The sequence below is a fragment of the Bos javanicus genome, chromosome 11 (assembly GCF_032452875.1).
Source record: "Bos javanicus breed banteng chromosome 11, ARS-OSU_banteng_1.0, whole genome shotgun sequence".
NCBI classification, from domain to species: Eukaryota; Metazoa; Chordata; class Mammalia; order Artiodactyla; family Bovidae; genus Bos; species Bos javanicus.
The window spans coordinates 73108739-73135417 of NC_083878.1; the positions used below are offsets into that span (position 1 = coordinate 73108739).

At 37.6% G+C, this 26679-nt stretch overlaps 1 protein-coding gene across 4 annotated transcripts in view; it reads right to left on the minus strand.

Moving 5' to 3' along the window:
- Nucleotides 1-26679, minus strand: part of HADHB (hydroxyacyl-CoA dehydrogenase trifunctional multienzyme complex subunit beta) — a 30125-nt gene continuing 3446 nt past the window's right edge. For all 4 annotated transcript variants that reach the window (XM_061433081.1, XM_061433080.1, XM_061433079.1 and 1 more), the window contains 15 exons: nt 23618-23692; nt 23465-23509; nt 21121-21220; nt 16175-16219; nt 14246-14345; nt 11178-11265; nt 9852-10039; nt 9338-9518; nt 8677-8798; nt 5662-5741; nt 5537-5584; nt 4755-4842; nt 4361-4435; nt 3624-3788; nt 1-773 (listed from right to left, as the gene is read on the minus strand). In XM_061433081.1, the coding sequence (XP_061289065.1) occupies nt 738-773; nt 3624-3788; nt 4361-4435; nt 4755-4842; nt 5537-5584; nt 5662-5741; nt 8677-8798; nt 9338-9518; nt 9852-10039; nt 11178-11265; nt 14246-14345; nt 16175-16219; nt 21121-21220; nt 23465-23509; nt 23618-23684 (1428 nt within the window). In that variant the 5' untranslated portion in view covers nt 23685-23692 and the 3' untranslated portion in view covers nt 1-737. The remainder of the gene's footprint in view (nt 774-3623; nt 3789-4360; nt 4436-4754; nt 4843-5536; nt 5585-5661; nt 5742-8676; nt 8799-9337; nt 9519-9851; nt 10040-11177; nt 11266-14245; nt 14346-16174; nt 16220-21120; nt 21221-23464; nt 23510-23617; nt 23693-26679) is intronic.

A 26679-nucleotide genomic window follows, 5' to 3' on the forward strand; every position in this document is an offset into this window, starting at 1 on the left:
TGATTCTCAAACTTTTCTACTTTATTAAGGTTAACCAACATGGGCGTCCTTGTTGGCTCGGATGGTAAAGAATCTGCATGCAATGTAGGAGATGTGGGTTAGATCCCTGCATCAGGAAGATCCTCTGGAGAAGGGAATGGCAACCTACTCCAGTATTCTTGCCTGGAGAATCCATGGACAGAGGAGCCTGGCAGGCTACAGTCCATGGGGTCACAGAGTTGGACATGACTAACACTTTTAACAAGGTATTTATACATCTAAACATTTACTGTAAATTTTCAGTGATGCTTAGATTCTGAATTATTTTCCCATAATTAAGTTAATTTAGGCACACCGGTTTTGTGTTTTATAGGAAACGTTTATCGTTAGGTCACAGATAGGAATGAGTTATAATTTGCAAATGTTACAAAGGTGATCCCAAATCTCACCTAGTTTCTTTCCAAAACTGCAGCCACTCATTCAGTCCTTAATGAAAATAGAGACCAAAAACAATTGCTTGAACTTATCACTGTGAGAGATTCTGGTAACTAAGGAATCCCTGAAAGAGGAGTAAGCTGTGATTCTTGGAAAGCTCAGAACACTGGAAAGGCTTAATTGCAAAGTATTGAACAAAAGGCCACAAATTTTGCTTTCCTAAGAGGAGCTGGGAACTAGAGATATCATTGAATAGTGCATTGAAATGGCATTGCCTAGGCCGAGTGCTGCACAGAAACTCCAGGTCACCTCTTCTGGATCTATTATTTTGGATAAGCTTCTACTATCATAGCATGGCCCTGTAAAAGAAAAAAGAAGTCCAATTAGAGCAATGAAAGGCAATGAATCCAGCCAGTATGGAGGCAGCAGAGAACCATGGGAAAAGTACAGGCTTTGGAACTCAATCCTGACTCTGCCATTCAAACACTGTGTGATCTTGGGAAAATTATTAGCCACTCTGAACCTCAACTTCCTCTGTAAAATGGGGCTCATGGCGCCCACATCAAAGTATTTTTGTGAGCATTAAATTAAGCGATAGCATACAATGTGTGTGTGTACATACACCACACACACACATACATGCATACATGTGTGTATCAAAGTCTGCCTAGTAGAATCTGATTTCTAGTAGATGCTCCATAAGTGGTTGCTATTAAAATAAGCCACAGTGGCTTTTTTTAGCTGTATAAAAATAAACACAATACAGTGAATTTGACAACAGTTTTCTTTCTTGTGAGAAAGATAAGAAAAATGGGGGCTTTTTATTTAAAAATGTAAAAAGGTTACATTACTCACCAAATCCAGAAAGCTATCAAATAACAGGGTCAGGACTTGAAACCAGATGATTCCAAAGCCTGGTCTCTTCTTTACTACTCTATGCATGTGGAGATGATAAGCTGCGGTCCCACAATAGTCAAAAAGTAGAAAACCCCTTCCCACGTACTAGGCACAGTACAGTTACCTCCCTAGTTTAACCCTAGTATAGGAATGTATGATGTCACGAGTCTAAATCCTATCTGATAATCATAATCATTCTTTCTTCTGGACTGTTATCAATCCAGTTAACAGTTTAACTAATCTCCCTACTTCTAGATTCAATTCAATCCCCACAATATTTATTCAGTTCAGTCGCTCAGTCGTGTCTGACTCTTCGTGACCCCATGAATCCCAGCACGCCAGGCCTCCCTGTTCATCACCAACTCCTGGAGTTCACTCAGACTCACGTCCATCAAGTCAGTGATGCCATCCAACCATCTCATCCTCTGTCGTCCCCTTCTCCTCCTGCCCCCAATCCCTCCCAGCATCAGAGTCTTTTCCAATGAGTCAACTCTTCGCATGAGGTGGCCAAAGTACTGGAGTATTTATTAAGGAACTATTATTTACAAGGCACTGAGTTAAACACTGTGTGGGTACAAAGTTTCGTTACGTGGTTTCTATCCTCAATCTAGTATACACTGTAGTTCAAAACAAACTGTTAAATGCCCTTGATACAGGCACAATCAAACAAAAGAACAGGGGTGGGAAGGTCTGACTGACTTGGGGTTGTCCTAGAAGGATACATAATAAGTTAGAATATTTCTTCTCCTGTTTTATTTAAGCTGTGTTATTTTCATGTCCCAAATCTATTATAGTATTCTACATCAGTGATGCCCAACTGCAGTGATTTTGCTCTCCACCCTCCCCAGAGGACATTCAGCACTGTCTGGAGATATTTCTGATTGTCCCAGCTGTGTGTATATGGTGAGACAGGGAGAGGGGGTAATGAGGGGGGTTGTTTGCTACTGTTATCTAGTGGACAGAGACCATGCTAAACACGCTACAACACACAGCACAATCCTGCCAGCCAAACAAAAAATTACCTAGCCCAAAGTGTTACTAGTGCCAAAGCTGAGAAATCCTGCTCTAGATCCAATGACGGATTCCTCCTCTGATCTAATCATGTCTATACAGCACTCACTTGGCTCTCAATGAAACAATGCCAAGTTGAATCTAGTGTCTAGAATGCATCATCTCCTTCCTCACTACACTTAAACTTCTAGAGGAAAGTAATAACATTGGATATTATTCTCTGTTCATTTGCAAACCATCTAGCATTAGGTTACTAATCCTCTATGTGCTAGATTAAAAAATTAGGGAACAAACACTCAAAACCAAAGGACACTGACTGGTGTGGACTACGCACTATGTACAGCGTTGTGCACCAGTTATCTCCCCCAGTGAATCTTGGCATAGAAAGATAAGGAGGGCTCCAGTCCCGACCAACCATGGTTTTCCGTAAACGAAGTTACCCAGATTAGAAATACTTCCAATCATGAAGTCTAAAAAATTCTAACCTAAAAATAACTGACCCCTTGCTTTTTCAAAGTCTCTGAGGAAAAGCTATAAATAAAGGCTTTTAAATGCAAGATGTTTATACTTTTACATATCTTATTCATCTTGGTCAGCAACAGATAGATTCTATTATCTGGTGAAAAATCAAATCTGTTTCCAGCAGGGTTAAAAAAAAAAAAACCAGATTACAGCCAGCCTTCCTTTGGATTGTAGTCCCACAGTGAAACGCTACAGGTAGGAAGTTTTGTCGGTAACACAAGTAAAACAGATAGAAAAAACCCGTAGAAAACAAAATTTTCCCCAGCTAAATAGCAATAAGTTATCCAGAGGTAAATTAATTCTCCATTGTATAGTTTACTTCTCAAGAAAGACAGTTTTCCTCTTGGAGAGATTTTATAGATAAGGTCTCAAGGTGACTAAATGAATAAAATTTTATTATTAAAGAAGAAAATATATCAAAGTATGATTAATGATAGTGTCTGATGAGATTATAAGTGATTCTAGTCTTATTTTCTACATACTTTTTGTATTTTCCATCATTTCCATAATGAGCACATGTAACTTTTATAAATAAAACCTGTAAACATTATTTTAGGGGGAAAAAATTTTGGATTTAAATAGCTTCTTTCATTCAAAGTACTCTCAGGATTGAAGTTGTACTCCCCAGCCCTCAAAAATGGGCTTTTTTTCCCCAGTTGTGTGTCATCAGAAAAATCACTCTAAGACTGTATCGAATTAAGATAAATCAAACATTCTTGGATGAGTTTGTTTCCAGAAAATAACTTTCTGGAAACTCCTATTAAGCTTCTGTGACCTACCTGCCCTCCAGCTGCACAGGCAGCTACTAGACCATACTGGCCTCCTTCCTTCCGTAACCTGTTGGCAGCTGCCATGACCAACCGACAGCCAGTGGCTCCAAATGGGTGCCCCAGAGACAGTGATCCACCCCAGTTGTTAAACTTCTCCAAAGGAGGCAATCCAACCTGGCTCCCACAAAAATAAACACAAATAAAAAGGTGAATTTACTTAAAAATCAGGCCAGGCTCTGAGTAACAGGAAGTAATAGCAATAGAAGGAAATAACTTTCTTAAAGACCCACCATATGCTATTTGACTACAAAAGAAATTCCAAATCAATTCTGAAAGCCAAGAGCCCTGTTTATTTTTCATCTGACATCAGAGTGGATAAACAAAAGACAATTTGAGTTTTTGCTTTTATTTTTTCCAAAGAATTTCCAGGAGGTATTTTTCAACTAAGAAATAAATACATGAAATAACACACAAAAATTTTCCTAAGAAGCAGCAGCCTTCCTCTTCATATTTTTATTAGCAGGTATTAAAGCTCCAAATATCATAGTGCTTTGGAAATTCAAAGGGTTTTTTTGGTGGGGGAGGGCGGGCCACACTGTGTGGCATACAGGATCTTAATTCCCTCACGAGGGATAGAACCCACATCCCATGCAGTGGAAGCATGGAGCCTTAACCACTGGACTGCCAGGAAAATCCCTCAAGCATATCTTTTTTTTCCTCAAGCATATTTTTAACCAGAAACTTACCTTGGCTTTTCTACCCATGTAGTTTTGTGCAAACCAATCAGAATCCATGGCCTTCAAATTAGCCAAAATCTGACCCTAGAAAGGAAAATAACTCAATAAAGACCTTCTTGTAGTAAAATCCCTCAAGGCTTTCTTTTATGCATGAGTTTGTCTAACTTTAGAGCTAAGGAAATCTTTATATCAGTTTTCCATGAATATTTTCTAAAGAAACAACCTGATACTTCTGAAGGGCCTCAAAGAAATAGCTTCAAAAGATATGTTTTTCAACACTGTGGGTGTAGCCCTGGATTTCCTCCCAGTAGTGTTAAGTCAGTACTTCAAACATAAAGCTCTACTTGTTTCACACATATTAAATGATTATAGTCCTTTGATATGTGTCTTTAAAGTGACTTACTGAGAAAGCTTCATGAAATTCAAAAACATCAATATCATTCATTGTTAATCCTGCCTTTTCCAGAACTTTTGGAGTAGCATACGTTGGTCTGAGAAGAAAAAATTTAGTGATACAATATTAAAACTTTCATTTTAAACTAAAGAACTCTTTCATATTCCCCAAACTGAATTTTACAGTTATTAGAAAGTCCTCTACTCATTCACTGATTCTACTGTACAAACAAAGTGTTGTTGATACAACAGTAAACTGAACAGACATGGCCTCTGCCCTCTGCAGTTGATATTCTAGACTCAGAGAAAGAGATAAGCAAGCAGACAATAAAAGAGAAGGGCAAGTTAATAATGTGAAGAGCCAGAAGAACACAGAGCTCAAACAGCAGAGCATAAGGGGCATGGCTAGTTAAATAACATGATGGAGGCTAGTGAGGGTACAGCCTTGTGAGGAAGGGAGAGGAGTCTATCTAAACATTAGGAGGGTTTTATAAAAAGTTATTCTAATTGTGTTGCAGAGTAAGTAGCAGTATAAAAAAATGCTTATGACATCTTAATGTAAAAAAGGATATAAAGTTGTATATATATGATAACTGTAGTAGAAAAGCATAGGAAAAAGTAGAAAAGTGATAAAACTATAAAACGATAACACAACATAAAGGATTATTATTTTAAAACCCAACTTACAAAACAATTATGAACTCAGTGCTTTATATACTTTTAAAATCTATGTAATAAACATGGGTAACCAATATTTTCTAGAATAATCCAAGAATATACATTGCTACCTACCCAAGTAAAAGCTGATCTTTTGGATCCTGGGACACGTACATGAAATCCCTAGGTAAAAAACAGAAGGGTGAGCTCTGTACTAAAGTAAAGAAACCAGAGGAAACTTACTTGAATACTTACTTTACCTCAGATATGCCTTCGGCTTATAACCCATGGCCAGAGCTTTTTCCTCTGCCATAATCAGCACTGCAGACGCACCATCAGTCTGAAATGTTAATTGGAACAAAAATGTTAAATAACTGCAGCCTACCTGGTGCTATTTCTTCAGCCATCTTCTATGCTCTGTTCCTAAATTTACCAACACATCACACTTACAGAGTGACTCTCTATAACAAAATCTTTCCATTTTATCCATCATTAAGTCACAATTTGACACACACACACTGACCCATTTTGGGCAGATGAGGGTAGAAAAGTCTATTCAAAAAGTATCATAATTATCAAAATGAATGATGAGAATTGGTAACTCAATATGTATTCATAATAAACTAGAAGTTTTTTGCTTTTGGCACAGAATACGAGGGATTTTGTGAATTAATCCTCCCCCAAATCTCTTCTTTACTGATTTATTTTTATATTTTCTGGATTGCTTCTCAGCTGTTTCTTGCCTGTGGCTTGTACATGATTTTCTTCAATTTAAAGACTCTATAACAAGCAAACCACAAAGAAGAAGTGGAGGACAAATTAGTACTACTCACAAAAGGCCTTTACTACTGTTTCAAAAGAAAAAGCTCAAAAAAAAAAAAAAAAAACCCACAAAATTCCAAAGAAAAAGAAACTACTGTCTAGAATTGACAAAATTAAAATAATCTCTACCGTAATTTCAGACCATATTTTTTTAACTCAGTAACTCTGAAGAGGCTATGCAGCCACTACCAATAAGGTGGCCATAAAGTCTGGAAACACAGGTGACTATACATAATAACATCATATTACTATATTCAATGTGCAATTGTGAAAAACTGCAATGAATACGGTGCATTAACAGCATCTCTGAAAACCCATGTATCTGTGATGTATTACCTCTAATGACTTGTGTTTCTGATTTTGATGAATAAACCTGAACCTTTTGCACACCTCACAAGTATTCAAGGGGGTTCAGATCTGCCAAGAGTGTAACCGATGCCATATGAACCTATCATCCAATTTGGTTTTAGAAATAACCATCTAACCAGTCCTTCACTGCTCAGGTTTTACCAGGTGGTACACCATCCTGTTAAAATCACCTCAGGTATCCTTTCCTAAGCTCAAGAGCAGGCATTAAATTGTCATTTATCAAGGTCAAATATATCAAACATTTGCCTGTGTTTCTTTCTAGACTGTATGTCTGGGTAGGAGAATGATACTGTAAAAAGAAACACTGACCAGATGAACTATATCCTGAAGACTGCACCCAAGGTAGAAGGAGGGAAATCACATCTCACAAGCAGAAGCAGAATCAAGAGGGACATTTAATAGAGGAGGAAAGAAAAAAAAACCCAAGCAAGGACATGAAGCTACCTGCATACAAGTAAAATAACAACCAAAAATGAGAGTAGATTTACTCCATGATGCTTATAGGAAAGTAATTTGGGGGTCAACATAAAACATAATTTTCTAACAATCAGAACTAGAAAAAGTATCTTGTCATTCTCTCTGCCTACTTTTCAAGTCTTATGTTGCTCAGTTGCTAAACTGTATCTGACTCTCTGTGACCCCATGGACTGCAGCATGCCAGGTTTCCCTGTCCTCCAAGTCATAGACGACTCCCTAAATTCATATCCTGTGTTCCAACCAGGCTTTTCTCCAAAGAGGCCCTTTGTTCTCCTAACTCCCAAAGTTGCATTTGCCATTCCCTTTGCCTAGAAAGCCTTTTATACACTTCTTAAATTGGCTTGTACCCTTCCTTCAAGATTCACTGATCAAGTATTACCTCCTCTAAGAAGACTCTCTTACTCACCCAACTATGTATCTTCTTCAAGAGTCAATGCTTACAGTCATCACAGAACTTTCTCACTACAATTAACTATTCTTTTTACCTCCAGTGCCCAGCACAGGCAGGCAAAATTTTTTGACTGCTGAAGTGACTGAAGAGAACAGCTTTTTTTTTTTTTTTTTTTTTTGAGAACAGTGTTTTTGTATTAGAATGGTGACTGGATCAGGTGATTTTTATGGTTTTAAAAACGGATTCTGTTTTAATAGTGTTTGTAATAGATAAGTATATTCTATTTATTTTTGGCTGTGTTGGGTCTTTGTTGCTGCGTGAGGGCTTTCTCTAGTTGTGACAAGTGGGGGCTACTCCCCAGTTGTGGTGGGCAGGCTTCTCATTGTGGTGGCTCTCTTTGTTGTGGAGCACAGGCTCTAGGCATGTGGGCTGTGGCCAACGGTAACTGTGGCAGGTGGGCTCATGAAAAGTTGTTGCTGAACCACAAAATGATGCCAGGATTCTTGGCCTCCAGAGGAGAAGAATTCAATCCGGGGCCAGAGACAAGGCTTGATCGCTCAGAGCTTTTGTGTACTAAAGTTTTATTAAAATATAAAGGAGATAGAGAAAGCTAGAAGGGGGCAGAAAGTGTTAGGGTTAGCAATGTAGTTATATACTCTCCAATTAGTCGTTACAAGGAATCAAAAGAATGTCTGGAGGTTGTAAAGACCTCAGCAGACCTACTCCCATAATTTACATTTTAAGATAACAGGATTAGCTAGAAGGTTTAATCCAGAGACTGTCCTCAGGCAGGATACATTATTGTTATATAATCCTAAGGAATGTAGAGGAAAAAAAAGAAAGTTTGTCCTTTCTTCCTCCTTGAGAATTCCAGACCCCTCTCTCTTTGGGGACCCCTAGACTTATCAACCTGCCTAGGAAATGACTCTCTCACTCAGTAGTTGCGGCTGGTGGGCTCTAGAGCTCTGGCTCAATAGTGTGGTGCATAAGTTTAGTTGCTCCACAGCCTACAGAATCTCCCCAGACCACAGATTGAACCTGTGTCCCCTGCATTGGCAGGTGGATTCTTATCCACATCGCCACCAGGGAAGTCTGAGTAAGTATGTTTTTAAGTCTCTATTCGTAATACACACAAGTACATATATTTTAGGCTTTCCTATTGAGAATACACAAATATAAAAGATCACTAGTAAACACATATAGCACACATAGTTACCAGGAAAGAAGAATTTGCAGCTGTCACTGTGCCATAGGGCTTGATGAATGCAGGTTTTAGTTTGGCCATCTGATCCAGAGAGGAAGGACGAATCCCATTATCTTGTGTAACTGTATCTCTTCCTATAAAAATATGGAATTTTTAACTCTAAGCTCAATAAGCATTATATATCTTCTACAGAGAAATATGCTTTAAAATTACAAGAACAAATAAAATGTAAACCATAACTATTCACTAAAAAGAAGGCTCTTTATAGTTATCAAGATGTTACCAAATACGAAAGCAAACTCTTAGGACATTTGGGAAATAATCTAAATGATTTAACATTAAAAAGGATCACTTATTTTCTTAAGATATTCATTTACTTTTGGCTCTTCTTTACAGAAGACTTATAAATACAGAACTTTAAAAACAGGCATGCACGTAAGAACTAAAATATATCTGCCAGACCTAAAGGAGACTTACAAAACATCTCTTTAAAATGCTTACGTATGTTACAACAAAAATTGAAACCTGAGTCAATATTTAAGAATAAAAGCTGAGTATTTTGGAAATATTCATTGAAAATCACTTAGGGTTTTTGGAGTTTTAGAAGAAATTCAGAACTCTCTAACAATATCAAGAAGCATTTCTCTTTACAAAGCTGAGCAAGCTGTTTTACCTGGTACTTTGAAGGGCACAACATCAGAAAGGAGTCCTTCATCCTGTGCCTTTTTGGCCAGGCTGTGAGAGCGCAATGCGTATTCATCCTGCTCCTCCCGAGAAATAGCAAAGGCAGCAGCCAGTCGGTCTGCAGAGTGGCCCATGGTCTCACTGGTGGAGAACTCACTCACTGCAGGAAGCTGGGAAAGGAGATGTTCGGGACCAGGTACACTGTTAACAGGTGCTATACCACACCTAGGGCTATCTGGGGAAGTTAAAGTCTACGATCAATCAGGATTAGGTCAAGGGAAGTTCTTTGTCCGCAAGGCATCTCTAAAAAAGGGGCTTCCAAATTCAAATCTTCTAACTGCTATTTTTTTCTCTGTCTTGACCTAATAATTAACCTTTCCTTGTAACTAACAGAATTCACAGCTATAGAACATAACTGAACCCATGCCATCTTATCTATCTAAATCTCTGCAGTGGGATGCTTTGGCAACATAAGTCTTTATGTTAGCATTCACGAGTCTTACCTCTGGCGATAGGAAATTCAATCTGAATTTAGAGATTATAGAGAGTCGCTGAGCCAGAGTCTTGGCCTTATTGAGATCCAGCATCATTTTCCTCATTTTCCTTGAATGGCGAATAGGGATGTCAGACATCAACTCTACACCACCTGCCACGACCACGTCACATTGGCCGGAAGCAATCAGGCCGACAGCTACAGGGCACGGGCACAGGTCATATGCACATGAGCATCTTTTGCATAAACTAACAGACCTCTGGTAATTTAAGCTTCTTTTTTTTCCCTTAAATTTAGGCTTGACTTAAAAATTGTACAATAGTTATTAGCACTGTACAATATGTGTAATTCAGGTTTTTATCTTTTCAGAGGGATTAGGATAATTTTTTTGACTGACTCAAAATACATTCAGTGCACTAGAGAAAACAAATTTCATTCAGGCTACAGGGACATCAACTTTTGGAAGTATCCACGGGACCAATTCTCAAACAAATCATATTCTAAAGCAGAACATGTGGCATATTTCACATGTTTCCAGCTTCAGTTTTGGTAACAACTCTTTTTCCTATAATTTCAGTTTCTACTACAAGCTAGATAAAGTATGGCTTTTAGATGTAAGGCAGCCCCCTGCCCTCTGCCCTTTGGCCACTGGCAAGTACTATGTTGCTCTAACTGGAAGCAGTCACATGCTGTGCAGAGTGGAGAATGCCCCCATTTCTGCCTCCAGCTTATTCCCTGCCACCTTTATGATGGACTGGCCACTTGGCCTTGATGTCACTAAGAGAGCACATGATTACTGTATCTTTCAGGTTTCCTGTCTTTTCACAGTAAGGGCTGGTGTTACAAAATGTTCCACAGATTTGCTAAGTTTGTTGTGAGAATTTGTAAATAATTATAAAAAGGCCAAGATGTGGGGGAAAAGTAGAGCAAAGAGCTGTACCATCCAAGTCAGTGATTTATCGCTATGATGATGGTGGAGGGAGGGCCACCATCTTCATGGGGGAGTATCATGCTAGAATCACCTAATCTTAAAACCTAGCAGGTGATAAACTCCTCCTGCCTCAAATCCAGAAGCACCCCCTGCAGTTAATAATCCCTGTGATAGCCAGCCACACTACTGATGGAGACATTACACAAATGGTTGTGGTCCTCAGGTATGGAGGGCAAGAAAAAGGTGGAGAACTACTGTCAAAAATAAAAAAATGTAAATGCTACCGTATTTTCTGAAACACACAAATTCAGAGATCATTTATTTCTGTTAAGAATAATGTTTAATGATCATAGAAAAGACAAAGGAGAACCAACATGTACCTTCTGCTGTCAAAAAAATACATACCTGTGGTCATGGCTTGGTTGGAAGAGATGCAAGCCATGGTGACAGTGTGAGCAGGAGTCTTGTCAGAGAAGCCAGCTCCGAGGGCAGCCTTCAGGAAATACAGTGAATGCAATGATCACTTACAAAGGAAGTGCAATATGTGAGTGAGTACTTCACTGTGAGCAATGCTGTGAGCAGTACTTCACTGTATGGTAAATCAGGAAAGGAGCTAACATCTCACAGAGGAATATTTAAAATACAACTAAGCCCATTATGGAAATGGTTTACGAATTTTTTATCTAGCTGTTAATCAATAAGCACTGCCAAATTCCTTGCAGTGATTTTCTAGTGTGGTATACAAACCTACAGTCCTCTGGCAGTTCACCTCCTCTCTTAGCAATGCTTTCCCCAGCACTTCTAAGAACATTAATACATAATTTGATTTTAACTCATTTAAATTTTCAAATAGACCTAAAGTAAACCTGCTACATATGGTTGGTGGAATGATGAAATATATCATGGGGTGAGATTCTCATGACCTGTATTCCTGCAGTTATAAGGCTTAGAAGTAAAGCAAAGTTTTCAGATATGAAAATAATTTCTAAAGAACTGACCATTCATCAACAGATTCCCACACAGGTCCCTGGCTTGCTCTACATTCGTCTCTACTTTCACTGACTGCCTGATATTTCAGACAGCTCACTGTCAATCCAAAGCAAAGCCGAGTTGGAAAACATGCCAAGTATCCAAGAGTTCAAGTGAATGAAAAAATTTTGGAAAACTGCTTTGGCTACAAGTGAGTCTCTGAAAAATAAGGACTAGACAAGTTAACAACTGGAAACAAGGAAACTGGTCAGGAAGATGACATAAGAGGTGTTTCAAAAGAGAATTAATTTGAAGGACCTTGAGAAAAACTGAGGCCCTCCATTAATCTTGCAAAAATGGAAAAAGGATATCTAATATTTTATTATGCTATTTATTGAGTTAATTACACTGCCAAAAAAAACAATGAACGCCTGATTCTATTTTTGTTCATGTAAAGAACTGATGCATAGGTGCAAAAATCAAATATTCAATACTTATTTTTATAATATTAAAGTTTCACTTTAAAAACAAAACTCTCAACACCTCATGTCCCCGACCACCACCACTTACTATGAAATTCTGGTTCCTATTGAGGGAATTAATTTTTTCTGAAACTATTTAACAATCCTCAGAATACAAGATTTCCTATCACTTGATAAGATTAACATGCTTCCAAAGCCGAAATCAGAGGGTTCAGTTTCTTAACTGATTTTCAGCTTTATACTTCACTTTGCTGAAAAGTACCTATTGGCAACTGCACATCAGCCTCTTGATGTAAACCAACCCAAAAGGAAGAGAAAGGCAAGTCTCCACCGGGAAGGGGAGAAGAGCTCCCCAGTAAGGCAAGGGTAAAGGGCACTCAGGTCGTACTGGCCTGATCCTCATGCAATCCTTTCTAGCAAGTGTCACACCCTTGGCTCCAAGTGACCCTCAGGACTGAAGGAACTTTAAATAGAAGTGGTTGCTGGTGAACCTTGTCTCCGTGCTTCTATTTAAAGTCTGAATAGATCTCAAGGCAAGCTTAGGCTCTAGATGGTGCAATGAAGGGAAAGGAGGAAGATGTCTCTTAGGTAAATTGGAGAGCAGGGAAATAAGCTGAGGCTTTCATTAAAGTCAGGTTCATGGGAACTCAGCATCAGAAGCCTTTCAGGATTTTATTATTACACTTGCTGGAAGTCACAGCAGCCTTCAGGTTGCAAAACAACTTTAAAAAGACATTCTTATATTCCCTGAATTCAGCCTTCAGTATTATTAGTACAGGGCCAGGAGAGGGATCTACCACATGTCAATCAATAGCTGAGATTTGCACATGGATATAAAATTTCCAGAAAAAAAATTTAGAAAAAAATAAGGCTAGATATATATATCTAGATATATCAAATATAGAGAAAATTGAAACAGATTCAACATTTACTTTTAAGTGCTCCTTTAAGAGTCACTTTGGTTTTTTCCCTAGAATATAAGAATTGAAAATGTATTATGAATAATTTGATATATTCATGAAATTGTCATGTTTGATACATTTAGAAGTGTGAAGATCAAGAAAACTCCAAAAAATTAGGAGGCGGGGAAAAAAACCTCTTCCTGTTCTTAATTCTTTCCTGCCTCCCTTACAATATACAACAGCAGTTGATTATTGTAGACTTGCGTAACACCAGGCCTTCAACAGTTTGAACATTTACTTTTGCACATTTACTGATGAGTAAAAAGGTGGGACAAAACACATACTTCCAGTCCTACTCCTTTTCCTTTCTCTTGGCTGACAGTGGTGAAAGTTACAGCCCTTCCAACTATACTGAACGCAATAGTATGGCAAGCACAAACTAGAAATACAGAAAATGCTCAGCACACTGAAATGTGCTTTGGAGCCAACTTTATCCAAATAGCCACTTGCGAATGGAAACAAAGCTCAGAAAACGTTTTTGGAGTCTTCATTACGAAATGACTGTGGGACATGCCGCAGAAGTGCCAAGGCCTCTCATTATCTCAGTTGCTCAATAAACAGTACGTGGAGCTCTGCCAACTGGGGTAAAGGTAAACTTTTATGAACTAGTTAAGAAAAAAAAATGCCCTATGTGTCCACTAGTCAAAGGGAACAAATGAATAAGCACAACTCCCTCCAACAAAAACCATGGGTATGAAATAAGTTCTCTGTAAAATGGAAATTTTAAGTTGATTGGAGGTCGCTATATCTCACAGTACAAAAAGTCACATCAGCCATGCTTTGCCCAAATCTCTGTTTTCCTAAAAGAAACACAAACATATCCAAAACCAGCTCAAATAATTGATTTGATTTATAATATAGCATAAACATATACTAGTAAAGTGTACATCATTTGATTTATAATTTTTTTAAATATAAAATAATTCAAATAGTAAAATCACATTTTAAATTAAATATAACTTTAGTGAATTTTAATAGCTTTTAAAGAGTAAATTCTATTAACTAAAATTCAAATTGATTCTCCTATCAATCTCTTCAAACAACATAAAGTTTGACTCACCTCTCTAGCCACATTGCTTGTTTTCACTTCCTGTATAACTGTGCCAAAGATGATATAATCAACAACATCCTTTGGGACACTGGTCCGATGCAACAAACCCCTGCAAGCAGAAGTTAAAAGCAAAGAAACATTTCATACATTCAAGACAGTGCAACAGATCATCACATAAAACATTACACTTAACTCTGGTTAAAAGGTTAACTTTGAATTAAAAAAAGTAGAGACTATCTTTTCCTTAATTTGACAAGCATGTGGCACATTATCAAATAAATTAAAGACTGATTTAAAAAGTCAACTTTTGATGCTCAATTGGCAATAAGAAGTTAAATAGAAAGAATCATCAATAATTTGGAATATAATCTATAAAAATTTTGAATCACTCTGTTGTACCTGAAACTAATACTGTAAATCAACAATATTCCAATAAAAAATGAAAGAAAAAAATAATTTGGAATAGGATAAAACAGATACATAAACCAAAATTTTCAGTCAAAAAGAAAAGAGAAACAACTAGAAAATTAAAGAGATGAAGTAAAATCCCAAATATGTTAAATTTAAATTTGAAATATCAATATAACCACATCATTTTTTTGAAAAGGAAAGCTGCTCTTTACATAAAAATACCAACCAGTAAATATAGGAGGAATAAAAGAATAAGTAAAGTCGAAATTGTATAATCTCTAACATAATAACTAATCCAGGCAAAAATTATCAATGAATGCTAAAGTCACTTGGTCAAAGGTTGCTGGGGAATATGGTCTTAAGATATCACCTTACAGATGACTTACTAATTGCAAAAGAAAAAAAATGCACGTTTATCACCAAAAGATCTGGTGGTTTGACCACTCTGACCAAAGGGTTCGATTTAACATTACACATCATGTGCCTCTTGACATGATGCAATAGCCATGTGCTTTACCTATGAAGCATTCTTACCAAAAAATGTTTAACCTGAATCTAATCAAGCTTAGAGATTAACTTTCAGTTTACAGGAAATTCACCGAGGAAAGTTAAATATTACTACAAAGATACATCCAGAATGTGGGACATTCTACAAACAGCTGGCCTGGACCTTTCAAAAAGTCATTATCATGGGGGGTGGATTGGGGGGATGTCCTAAATTAAAAGAGACTAAAGATATACATTCATTTGCATAATAATATGAATTCTGACCAGATCCTGGTCTGGGGAAAAAAAAATTAGAGCAGGAGACCTGGATTCAATCCCTGGATTGAAAAGATCCCCTGGAGGAAGGCATGGCAACCCACTCCAGTATTCTTGCCTGGAGAACCCCCATGGACAGAGGGTCCTGATGGGCTACAGTCCATGGGGTCTCAAAGAGTTGGACATGACTGAGCAACTAAGCATAGCACCATTGGCAAAATGATAACAATTACTAAAACTAAAATGAGGAATCTTCATGTCTCATTCTAGGCTTCTTTCTAGATAAATACACACCTCCACCCCCACCCCACCAGGGATACGAAATTCTGAGGATGCTTATGTCCATTAGGTAAAAATGGCATAGTACAGTTGGTCTTCTGTATACACAGGTTCTGCATCTGTATTTGCATAATCTGTTCAGCTATCCTCATATAGTAATGAAGTTTCTGAGGTAACCATTAAATATACATATTGGTTTTTAGCCTGATCTAGTCCTACACTATAATCTGCAGCTAGCTACAGTACATTAAGGAATACTATCATGCCAAGAGATCGTCAAGCCTGCAAAATAAAGATCACTGACATTCACCACCTGCTTGAATTTGTGTAGCACACATGGCTAAAATGAAGACTATATGAATCTTATAAAATCTACTAAGTGTTTTTTCTCACCACATAAAGTTAACATATCTTAGCTATGGGAATTCTATTAGACATGCTATTTCAAATGTAAATAAGATCTAAAATGCAACTGCATTTACTTACGAAAGTGCTGCTCTAGCCAAATCATGTGGCATCAAGTCTTTATATCTGGAGGAAGAAAATAAATCATTTAACCAAAAGCCTAGAGCTTTAATAAAAAATGTTTTTCATTCTATTTGAAATATCTAAAGAAATAAGCTAACTATAAGTTGCTATTAATATAAAAGCACTTAACATCATTCCAAAGTAACAGTGTGACTTTGCTATTTGTCATCCTTAAAACTCTGACAAGTCTTGACTCATCCTGCCCACTGTCTTACTGTTCAGCATGACATTGGCAAATATTCTTTAAAACTAAACCCCACTGTTTTAAGTTCCCTTTTATTTTATTTTTAAAAAATTCTTTAGTTATTTTGTGATGTCTAAAGGGACATGAGGGATATATTAGGACTTTTAAAGAAAACTTTGTTTTGAAGTTATCTGAGGTTTTACAAAGAACTGGAAAGATAGAACAGAGTTCCTTCATACCCTTCATCCGGCTTCCTCTAATGCTAATCTTATGTAAACATGATGTACTTGTCAAAACTAAGAAATTAACACCAGCACAATACTACTCGATAAGCTTGATCTGACCACATCAGTTTTTCCACTAATTCCCTATTACTGGTCTGTTCCAGGTTCCAGTCCATGTATTTACTTGTCATGCTTCCTTAATCTCCTCCAGTGTGTGACAGTTTCTCAGTCTTTCCTTATCCTCCTTGACCTTGACACTTGGAAGACTGGGGTTATGGACACCAGGGAAGAGTATCACAGAGGTAAAATACCCTCTGCTTCTTATCAGAGTGAACTTGATAGCAACATGACTTCTTTCTAGTGATACTAACTCGATCACTTAGTTGAAGCAGTGTCTGCCAGTTTTCTTCATTATTTTTCCCTTTCTGAACTCAATTTATTAGAAGAGAGTCACTTCTGGCCCTTACTCAAGGGAAGAATTAAGTTCCACTTCCTAGTGGAAAAAGTAACAAAGAATTTGTGGACACATGTTAAAATCCTCACAGTAGTTAATAAATATTTCAAGGGAGAGAATTGAGGCTATGCCAATATCTTGTTCCTTCTTAACCTTTCTCACCCACGAATTTTAGCATTCATTCCTAGATCCTGGTTGCAGCAGCTATTCCTGTGATGATTTATCTATTTTCCTCATTCCTTCTGTATTTATTAATTGAAACTGAAGAAAGACTTGTCTTTTCTCTTTTATTTCTTTATTCAATCATTTATTTATATCAGATTGGAGTCATAGATATCTCATGTTTTGAGTTATAGTATAATATTATACTATTATAATTTATTTTATTAATCAAATTTTCCTAATTTTTGTCATTGGAAGTTATTTTAGGTTGGCCCTGTGTTTTTTTGGCATGCCCCTTTTTCTAAGCATTTCTTTACTTCCTGGAACTGAAATGTTCCAGATGCATCTGGATTAAATAAGAATATTTATTCTTTAAATTCCTGAAAATTAAAACCTGAAAATTCAGAAATGTTTTTATTTTTACTGTGAATAACTAGAAGAACCATCAGTGATTTTATTTTATTTTTTTTTAATTTAATTTTATTTTTAAACTTTACATAATTGTATTAGTTTTGCCAAATATCAAAATGAATCCACCACAGGTATACATGTGTTCCCCATTCTGAACCCTCCTCCCTCCTCCCTCCCCACATCAGTGATTTTAAAAATCTTTTATAGGGAAAACCAGTTCCCTACAATTTAGAGCAGAGTAACTTGGGCAAAAGTGTATCAATTTTAAAATGCCTAAACCACAATTATCTATCATTTTACAATTTTTCTTCTCATGCTCCTATAACTCCCTCTCAGCCAGGATGCTGAAAGATTCCCACATGCCACGGCTGGAGTATATTCCTAAGAATGCTTCCAAAATATTTCCAAAAGACCTGTAGGTCTTTCAAGTGAAACAAGTTGAAAGCAAAGCTTCTTCAAATTAAACAGAAAAAGATCTTTTTCCATCTAGAAAATCATTTTCTATTTTAGAAGACTCATTTTTACCTCAATCATAAGATTAATAATATGATTTAACTATTTGTCTTCTTTATAAATTCTTCTCTTTGTATTATTTTTAGTCATTTTTGTTTTGCACATGAATAGTACCTTAAAATTTTTATTCCTTCTTCTCTATTAACTATATTTGCCTACCATTACTCAACATTCTTCTCTGTGCTACTAAATTACTCATGAACTTTATCTTCTTCCTCAATTAGGATTCTAAATTAAACTAAAACATACCAATAAAAAATAACAAAAGGAATATAGCCTATACCAATGTGCTGAATATCTCAAATTTCACCTTTGGTAGTTTGATACCAACTATCAAAGGAAATGTGTAAATGATATCTTTGAGCATGTTCATGTTTTTTTAACAGCTAGTCAAACAGTTGGAATCAAACTTCTACACAGTATACAAACAGCCTTTACCACAAAATGGCCTTTCTAGTCAAGAATTTTCTTCTCTTGATGGAAGTTTCTTTTCCTACCCTGCTGCTGCTAAGTACAATAAGGATCCACTCTGCTGCTAAAGCTTCAGGTTCTTATTCTTACTACTGTTGTGTCCATACAAGAAAGTTATTGTATTGAGAAAAGAGGGTGAAGAATCTTCACCATTTACTTACCTAAGAAGATATTCTCTAGGTCCTAAACCACTATTTAAAAATGAATGTTTCTTGTTTCTGTATGTACATGCGTGCATGCGTGCACATACATATACATACACACACATGCACACACACATCTGTATCTTCCATAAATGGTGGCATTATACACAATGCTCTGAACTTTGCTTTTTACACCTAACGTATCTTCAAGATTTTTTCATATTAGTATAGAAAGGTCTCATTAATTTTAACAGATACTCAACTTTTCTTAGCTTATTTTTAAGTTAGTGACTGCTAGTTCAAAACATGAACATCAAAAAATCTTAACAGAATACAACTAAATGTTTCATTTAATTTTCACTTAGTTCCCAAAGTCCATCATCAATTTTTAGAAAGACTGGGCCTCAGTGGGGAACAGAAAAGGAGAAAGGAAGTCTAGGGGGAACAGCAGTTAGGTTCTGGGGGCCTTGAAGGTTGGTCTAGGACCATTGTTATTCCATATATTTGGGGTTGTTCTATACCAGGATTTGGACCAGTCCATCAACTCCAATTCTGATAACTTCCAGAAAGCCAAAGCAGCAGATTAAAGTCCCTTCAAGATGCCCATGGGCCCATGGCCTCAGTATTTAAACTTCTGAAGAGGCACAGAAACAATGTACTTCTCTCCAGATGAGGAAAGGGCATCTGTTGGAAGCAAGCTACCTAGTTCCACACTAGGTTTTCAAAATATAGCTAGTTCAGTCTAACACTACACTAGACTAGCTCATGAGAAAAGATGAAAAACAGATTCTGCCACTCTATTTCACTACTGACTTGCCTTATTCTGTATTAATTTCATGAAAATATTGTTTATATATTAGTTGACCAGCAATATTATTAGGGGCTCCCTTGGTGGTTCAGATGGTAAAGTATCTGCCTACAATCCAGGAGACCTGGGTTCAATGCCTGGGTTGGGAAAATCCCAGGAGAAGGGAATAGCAACCCACTCCAGTATTCTTGCCTGGAGAATTCCATGGACAGAGGAGCCTGGCGGGCTACAGTCCACATGGTCACAAAGCATTGGACACAACTAAGTGACTAACACTTTCAGCAATAGTATTACCTACTGGGTTAATTCACAAAGGTTCCTTTTGAAAACACCTTAAAAGAAGGAATAAATAAACTATATGGGGTGATGGATGTGTTAATTAACTTGATTGTGGTAATCATTTCACAATGTAGATACACATTAAATGTAGGTCAAGAAGCAACAGAACCAGACGTGGAACAACAGATTGGTTCAAAATTGTGAAAGGGGTACATCAAGACTGTATATTGTCACTCTCTTTATTTAACTTATATGCAGAGTACATCATGTGAAGTACTGGGCTGGATGAATCACAGGCTGGCATCAAGATTGCCTTGAGAAACATTAACAACCTCAGATACGCAGAGGACACCACTCTAATGGCAGAAAGCAAAGAGGAACTAAACAGCCTCTTGATGAAGGTGCAAGAGTGAAAAAGCTGGCTTAAATGTAAGCATTCAAAAAGTTAAGATCATGGCATTCAGTCCCATCACTTCATGCAAATAGATGGGGAAAAAAGGGAAACAGTGACAGACTTTACTTTCTTGAGCTCCAAAACCACTCGGATGGTGACTGCAGCCATGAAATTAAAAGAAGCTTGCTCTTCGGAAGAAAAGCTATGACAAACCTCAACAGTGTATTAAAAAGCAGAGACGTCATTTTGCCCACAAAGGTCCATATAGTCAAAGGTATGGTTTTTCAAGTAGTCATGTACGGGTATGAGAGTTGAATCATAAAGAAGGCCGAGTGCCAAAGAATTGATGTTTTCAAACTGTGGTGCTGGAGAAGACTCTTAACAGTTCCTTGGACAGCAAGATCAAACCAGTCAATCCTAAATGAAATCAACCTCGACAATTCATTGGAATAACTGAGTTGAAGCTGAACCTCCAAAACTTTGGCCACCTGATGCGAAGAGCCAACTCACTGGAAAAGACCCTGATGCTGAGAAAGACTGAGGGCAGGAGAAGGGGGCAACAGAAAATAAGATGGTTGGATGGTATCACTGACTCAAAGGACGTGAGCATGAGCAAACTCCAGGAGATAGTGAAGGACAGGGAAGCCCAGCGTGCTGCAGTCCATGGTGTTGCAGAGAGTCGGACACAACTTAGTGACTGAACAACAATATACATTGAATCGTCACATTGTATTCCTTAAAAAACAATCACATTGTATAACCTAAATATATGCAGTTTTTATTTGTTAATCATACCTCAATATAGCTGGAGAGAAAAAAGAAAAAAAGGAATAACAAGTAACTGAATCATTTCATACTTACGAAGTGCCTGATAGCAAAAATGGAGTGCGAACACCATCCACCACCACAATATTCCTTATGTTGGGTTTGGCTAGGGTTTTTTTCGATTTAGTCTGGGAAGCTTTAAGATAAAGTTCAGAGAAAAAATTAATTAAAATACAAGAAGTCAGGTAAGTTTTTACATTTTTAAAGATAGACATTCTAAGAGGGATTTTATCACTCCATGCCAAATTGCATTAGTCATTTACCAAACCACTACAACTAAAAAAAAAAGGATTAAGAAATTAGTGAGCATTTTCAAGTTTCCAAATAAAATTTAAGGCAAATATAGAGATTATACCTAGTGATAATATCACTTATGCCATTAACAAATTATTTTTATCAAGTGCTTGACAATCCATTTCACTGAAAGCAACCAATTTAGTCTGCCCTTAATACCTTAATACTCTTGCTTTTCTATGTAGAAATAAAGGCATCTGGTTGGTGACTACTGCAATTTGACAAAAACCTAGCATGCTTCCTGACTCTGTCTGACTCAATTTGTGTAGCTATTTTGTAACATCTAAAAAGCAACCTTTCTCTAATGTTTTAATTAAAAAAACAAAACATGAGTGGTGGTTAAAAAAGAAAAAAATAAATAATACTAAAATATGGAAAGTAAAACCCAAGTTCCCTCTTTATGCCCTCTGCTGCCCTATTGCAAACTAAAGCCTGTTCAGCACGAGTACATTCCCTTTTCCTCCCATCAAATCAGCTGATCACATTCCTTTGTCTTAACATGTGCCCTCTTGTACCACTATCAACATCAATGTTAAAACAAACCACTTGTAGGACAGTGTTAAACACCAGTAACATGACAAGGCTTAAGTCTCACAAAGGTTTACAATATAGTTGGGGAGAGAGAAACACAAAAACTGTTTAAGAGCAATATAAATAAGAATATTCTAAATGCCAGAAAAATGGTATTTAACGTGGTATTCAATGTGACTTTCTCCCAGCTGGCAAGAAACAGATCTATCTGTGTGACTGCAATAAGAATTTCTGAGTAAACATTAGAATTAGGTGAAATGTGAAATGAGATGGAAAGGAATTATTATTATTCTTTGTGAGGTTAATACATATCTATATTCTAGTTAGAGTTTAGAAGCCAAAGAAAATATATTTTTTATATGACAACATGAAACTTTTCTGGGTGGGATTAAATAACAGACCCCTGGGAATACACTATATGTAAAACAATATAAAATATCATCTTGTATTTCCACTGAATTTACAGATTTCAAAGTGTTTGAGATATCTTAATAACTACTTGAGGTTAACATGGCTAAAATTATTATTCTTTGTTAGATAAAAAACTATAAAGCAGGGAAATGACATGATGAGTTGAAGGTCAAACTGCCCAGAAAGAAGTAGAACTGAATCAAAGCAGAGTTCTTCTGAATCTTGGTAAGGTATTTTTTTTAATTAAGTGATTATCCAGGTAGAAATACCACAACAAGACCAAAATCAGAAGTCATAGATCAATATAGGACCCAGGCAAGTGAATATACAAAACTACTGCAGGTTCTACAAAAGTATGTATTCAACAGTGAAGAAGCCTAATCCGCTGGGTTTACCAAGGGTCTAAAAGACCATATAGTATCAACAAATTTCTTTTTTCACTTCATATTGACTAAACAACCTTCTTTTATTAACTAGTCACACCTATTTCAGGTATGCATCCTCTTGCACATGCACTAAGATGATACTCAGTAACAGAAGCCTGTCACTGAAAGTGTAAAAAGTTAACTTTTGGCTTCACAATCATTTTTAGGACTGGGGCTTCCCTGGTGGCTTAGCGGGAAAGAATCCACCTGCCAATGCAGGAGACACTGGTTAGATCCCTGGGTCAGAAAGAGCCCCTGGAGGAGGAAATGGCAACCCACTCCATTATTCTTGCCTGGGACAATCCCATGGACAAAGGAGCCTGGTGAGCTACAACCTGTGAGGCCACAAAGAGTTGGACATGAGTGACTCGCACACATGCATCTTTAGGACTGACAGCCCGTAGCTGAGTAAACTAACCAGAACCTGAGCAAACTAACAAAGAACAAATGAACAAACACAGAACCTCAGTGACTCCATAGGCTCCAGATCCCAGAAAGAAGCCTCCTGCCAACATCCTCAAGCCACCTTACACCATGCACTATCATTACTGATTGGTCCTGTATTGTTTTAATTTGAAGGCAACAGTGATGTTCTTATCGATCATAAAAAGGGGAGAGTTAGAAAATTAGTTTTTGTTTTTATTCAAAATTCACAAATCTAGATCCTATAATCTAACTTTTAAATCAGAAATATTTTTATTTTTTACAAATTACTGTACCTGCGGCAGCTTGTAGCTGGGAGGAACTGCTCAGAGGTCTCATACCTGGAAGACAAAATCAAGTGTTTACAAAAAGCAGTACAATTCCATGTTTGCACAAGATGCTTACACATTCAAGTCTAATCTTAAAAACAAAGAACAAATGAAACTTACAAAATCTGAGGGCCCATTTTGATGTATTGGGAAGATTTTTTAAAGTGTAAGTCAAGAGGGAAGTCATTCTGAAATCTGAAAAAGAAAACAAAAAGACTTTCTGGGTTATTTGAACAACCTGCAGTTTAAACTGTAGGCTATGATCTCTGATATCTCACCCATGGGTTACTATAAAATACTTAAAAATTTACTCTATTACCAACTACCTTTCCCCTAATATTATAGCTATGTAGACATAGCTTTCATAACATGCAAACCACTAATCTAATCATTAATTCTCATAAGGACCTGTGAAGTAAGCATGATTATTGTACTTTTTGTGAGATTAGAAACTGAAGTATACAGGAATTGAGTAACTAGTAAGAGGCAGAGCTATGATTTGAAGCCAGACAGTCTAGTCCAGCAGTATTCTTGGCTGGAGAATCCCATGACAGAGGAACCTGGTGGGCTATAGTCCAGAGGATCACGAAGAGTTGGACATGACTGAAGTGACTGAGCACGCACGCATGCTAGCTCCAGAGGTTATGTTTTTCTCTAGGGTCAAAGGGGTACAGACTATTCGATAGGATCAGGAAGCCACCAGTGTGACTTTCCTGATTTTGATGCTTGTATTGTGATGATGTAGAATGCCTTGTGTAATATTTGTATTTGAAGGGGATATACACTAAAGAATTCAAAGTATCACTTCTTACCTGATATAAGAAAAAAAGTTCATATACTACACTTGCTACTTTTTTATAAGCTTGATATTATTTCAAAATAATAAAAATACAAAACTCCTACATATTAAAACATATTTAAAATATATTAAAACATTTTCCTAAATTCCTCATAATGAGTTCCTATGAAACAGTAAGAAAAAAATGGGCAAATGATATGAACAAAGTGTTCATGGAAATGGAAACACAAATGGCTCTTAGATACATGTTCAATCTCACTCATAAAAGAAATACAAATTACAGCCACAGAGAGGTATACCATTTGACTTAGAGGTCTGACATTCACTGTGTGGTAGAGGCTGCACAAACAGGCTCTCTCATATATTGCTGCTGAGAGTATAAACTGCTGCACCTCCACAGGTACATTCCTATGGAGGCCAATTTGGCAATTAACTGTCAAAAAATTACAACTACACCTAACTTCTGATCAGTAACTCCACTTCTCTGAATTTTTATTTACATGGTTGGTCGGTGTAAACAAAGAATACATCAGAAGTGATGCTGCTGCTAAGTCACTTTAGTCGTGTCCGACTCTGCGTGACCCCATAGATGGCAGCCCACCAGGCTCCCCCATCCCTGGGATTCTCCAGGCAAGAACACTGGAGTGGGTTGCCATTTCCTTCTCCAATGCATGAAAGTAAAAAGTGAAAGTGAAGTCGCTCAGTCGTGTCCGACTCTTAGCGACCCCATGGACTGCAGCCTACCAGGCTCCTCCGTCCATGGGATTTTCCATGCAAGAGTACTGGAGTGGGGTGCCATTGCCTTCTCTGAGACGTCACTTTTTAGATTCGGCTGTAAAGAGATCCTGCAGTTCCCATCTTGGTCTGTCTCTCAGATAACTCGCTCCAGGAGAAGGCAGCTGGCATGTCAGGAACAGCCCCACAAAGAGGCTCTCATGATGAGGCAGGAGGATGACAACTCCTGTCAACAGTCATGTGAGTGAGCTTGGAAGTGGATCCTCTAGCACAGACAAGTTTTCGGATGACTACAAGCCTGGACAACATTCTGACTGCAACCTCATGAGAAACTCAAAGCCAGAACAACCCAGCCAAGTCACTCCAGATTCCTGGCCCTCAGAAACTGTATGAGATAACAAATTTTTATTGTTTTAAGCTACTAAATTTTGGAGTAATTTGTTACACAACAATTGTTTGTTGTTCAGTCACTAAGTCATGTCTGACTCTTTGAGATCCCATGAACTGCAGCATGCCATTCTTCCCCATCCTTCACAACGTCTCAGAGTTTGCTCAAATTCATGTCTGTTGAGTCGAGGATGTTATCTAATCTCATCTCATCCTCTGCCACCCTCTTCTTTTGCCTTCAATCTTTCCCAGCATCAGGCTCTTTTTCAATGAATGGGCTCTTCCCACTAGATGGCCAAAGTATTAGAGCTTCAGCATCCAATGAAAATTCCTTCCGATGAATATTCAGGGTTGATTTCCTTTAGGATTGACTGGTTTGATCTCCCCGCAGTCCAAGGAACTCTCAGGAGTCTTCTCTAGCACCGCAATTCGAAAGCATTAATTCTTTGGTGCTCAGCCTTCTTTGTGGTCCAACTCTATACAGCAATAGCTAATATAAAAGCCTTATTTAATTTCTCTTAGGTCTTCATAGGCTAAAAAGAGATGTCCTGTGGCTTCCAAAAAGAAAAAAAAATCACGTTTATCAAATATATGGATTGAAAAGAGGAGTCCAACCTCTCACCAGCTCACCAGCTTGTATATGTTCAACGACTCTGGCCAGGAATACACAAACTGGCCCATGAGATGAGGACCACTTTATCCAGAAGCAACATTTGATGCCATTTGAGTCTGGAATACAAGTCTCCTTCAGTTCAGTTCAGTTCAGTCACTCAGTCGTGTCCGACTCTTTGCGACCCCATGAATCCCAGCACGCCAGGCCTCCCTGTCCATCACCAACTCCCGGAGTTCACTCAGACTCACGTCCATCGAAGTCAGTGATGCCATCCAGCCATCTCATCCTCGGACCTCCCCTTCTCCTCCTGCCCCCAATCCCTCCCTGCATCAGAGTCTTTTCCAATGAGTCAACTCTTCACATGAGGTGGCCAAAGTACTGGAGTTTCAGCTTTAGCATCATTCCTTCCAAAGAAATCCCAGGGCTGATCTCCTTCAGAATGGACTGGTTGGATCTCCTTGCAGTCCAAGGGACTCTCAAGAGTCTTCTCCAACACCACAGTTCAAAAGCATCAATTCTTCGGCACTCAGCCTTCTTCACAGTTCAACTCTCACATCCATACATGAACACAGGAAAAACCATAGCCTTGACTAGACGGACCTTTGTTGGCAAAGTAATGTCTCTGCTTTTGAATATGCTATCTAGGTT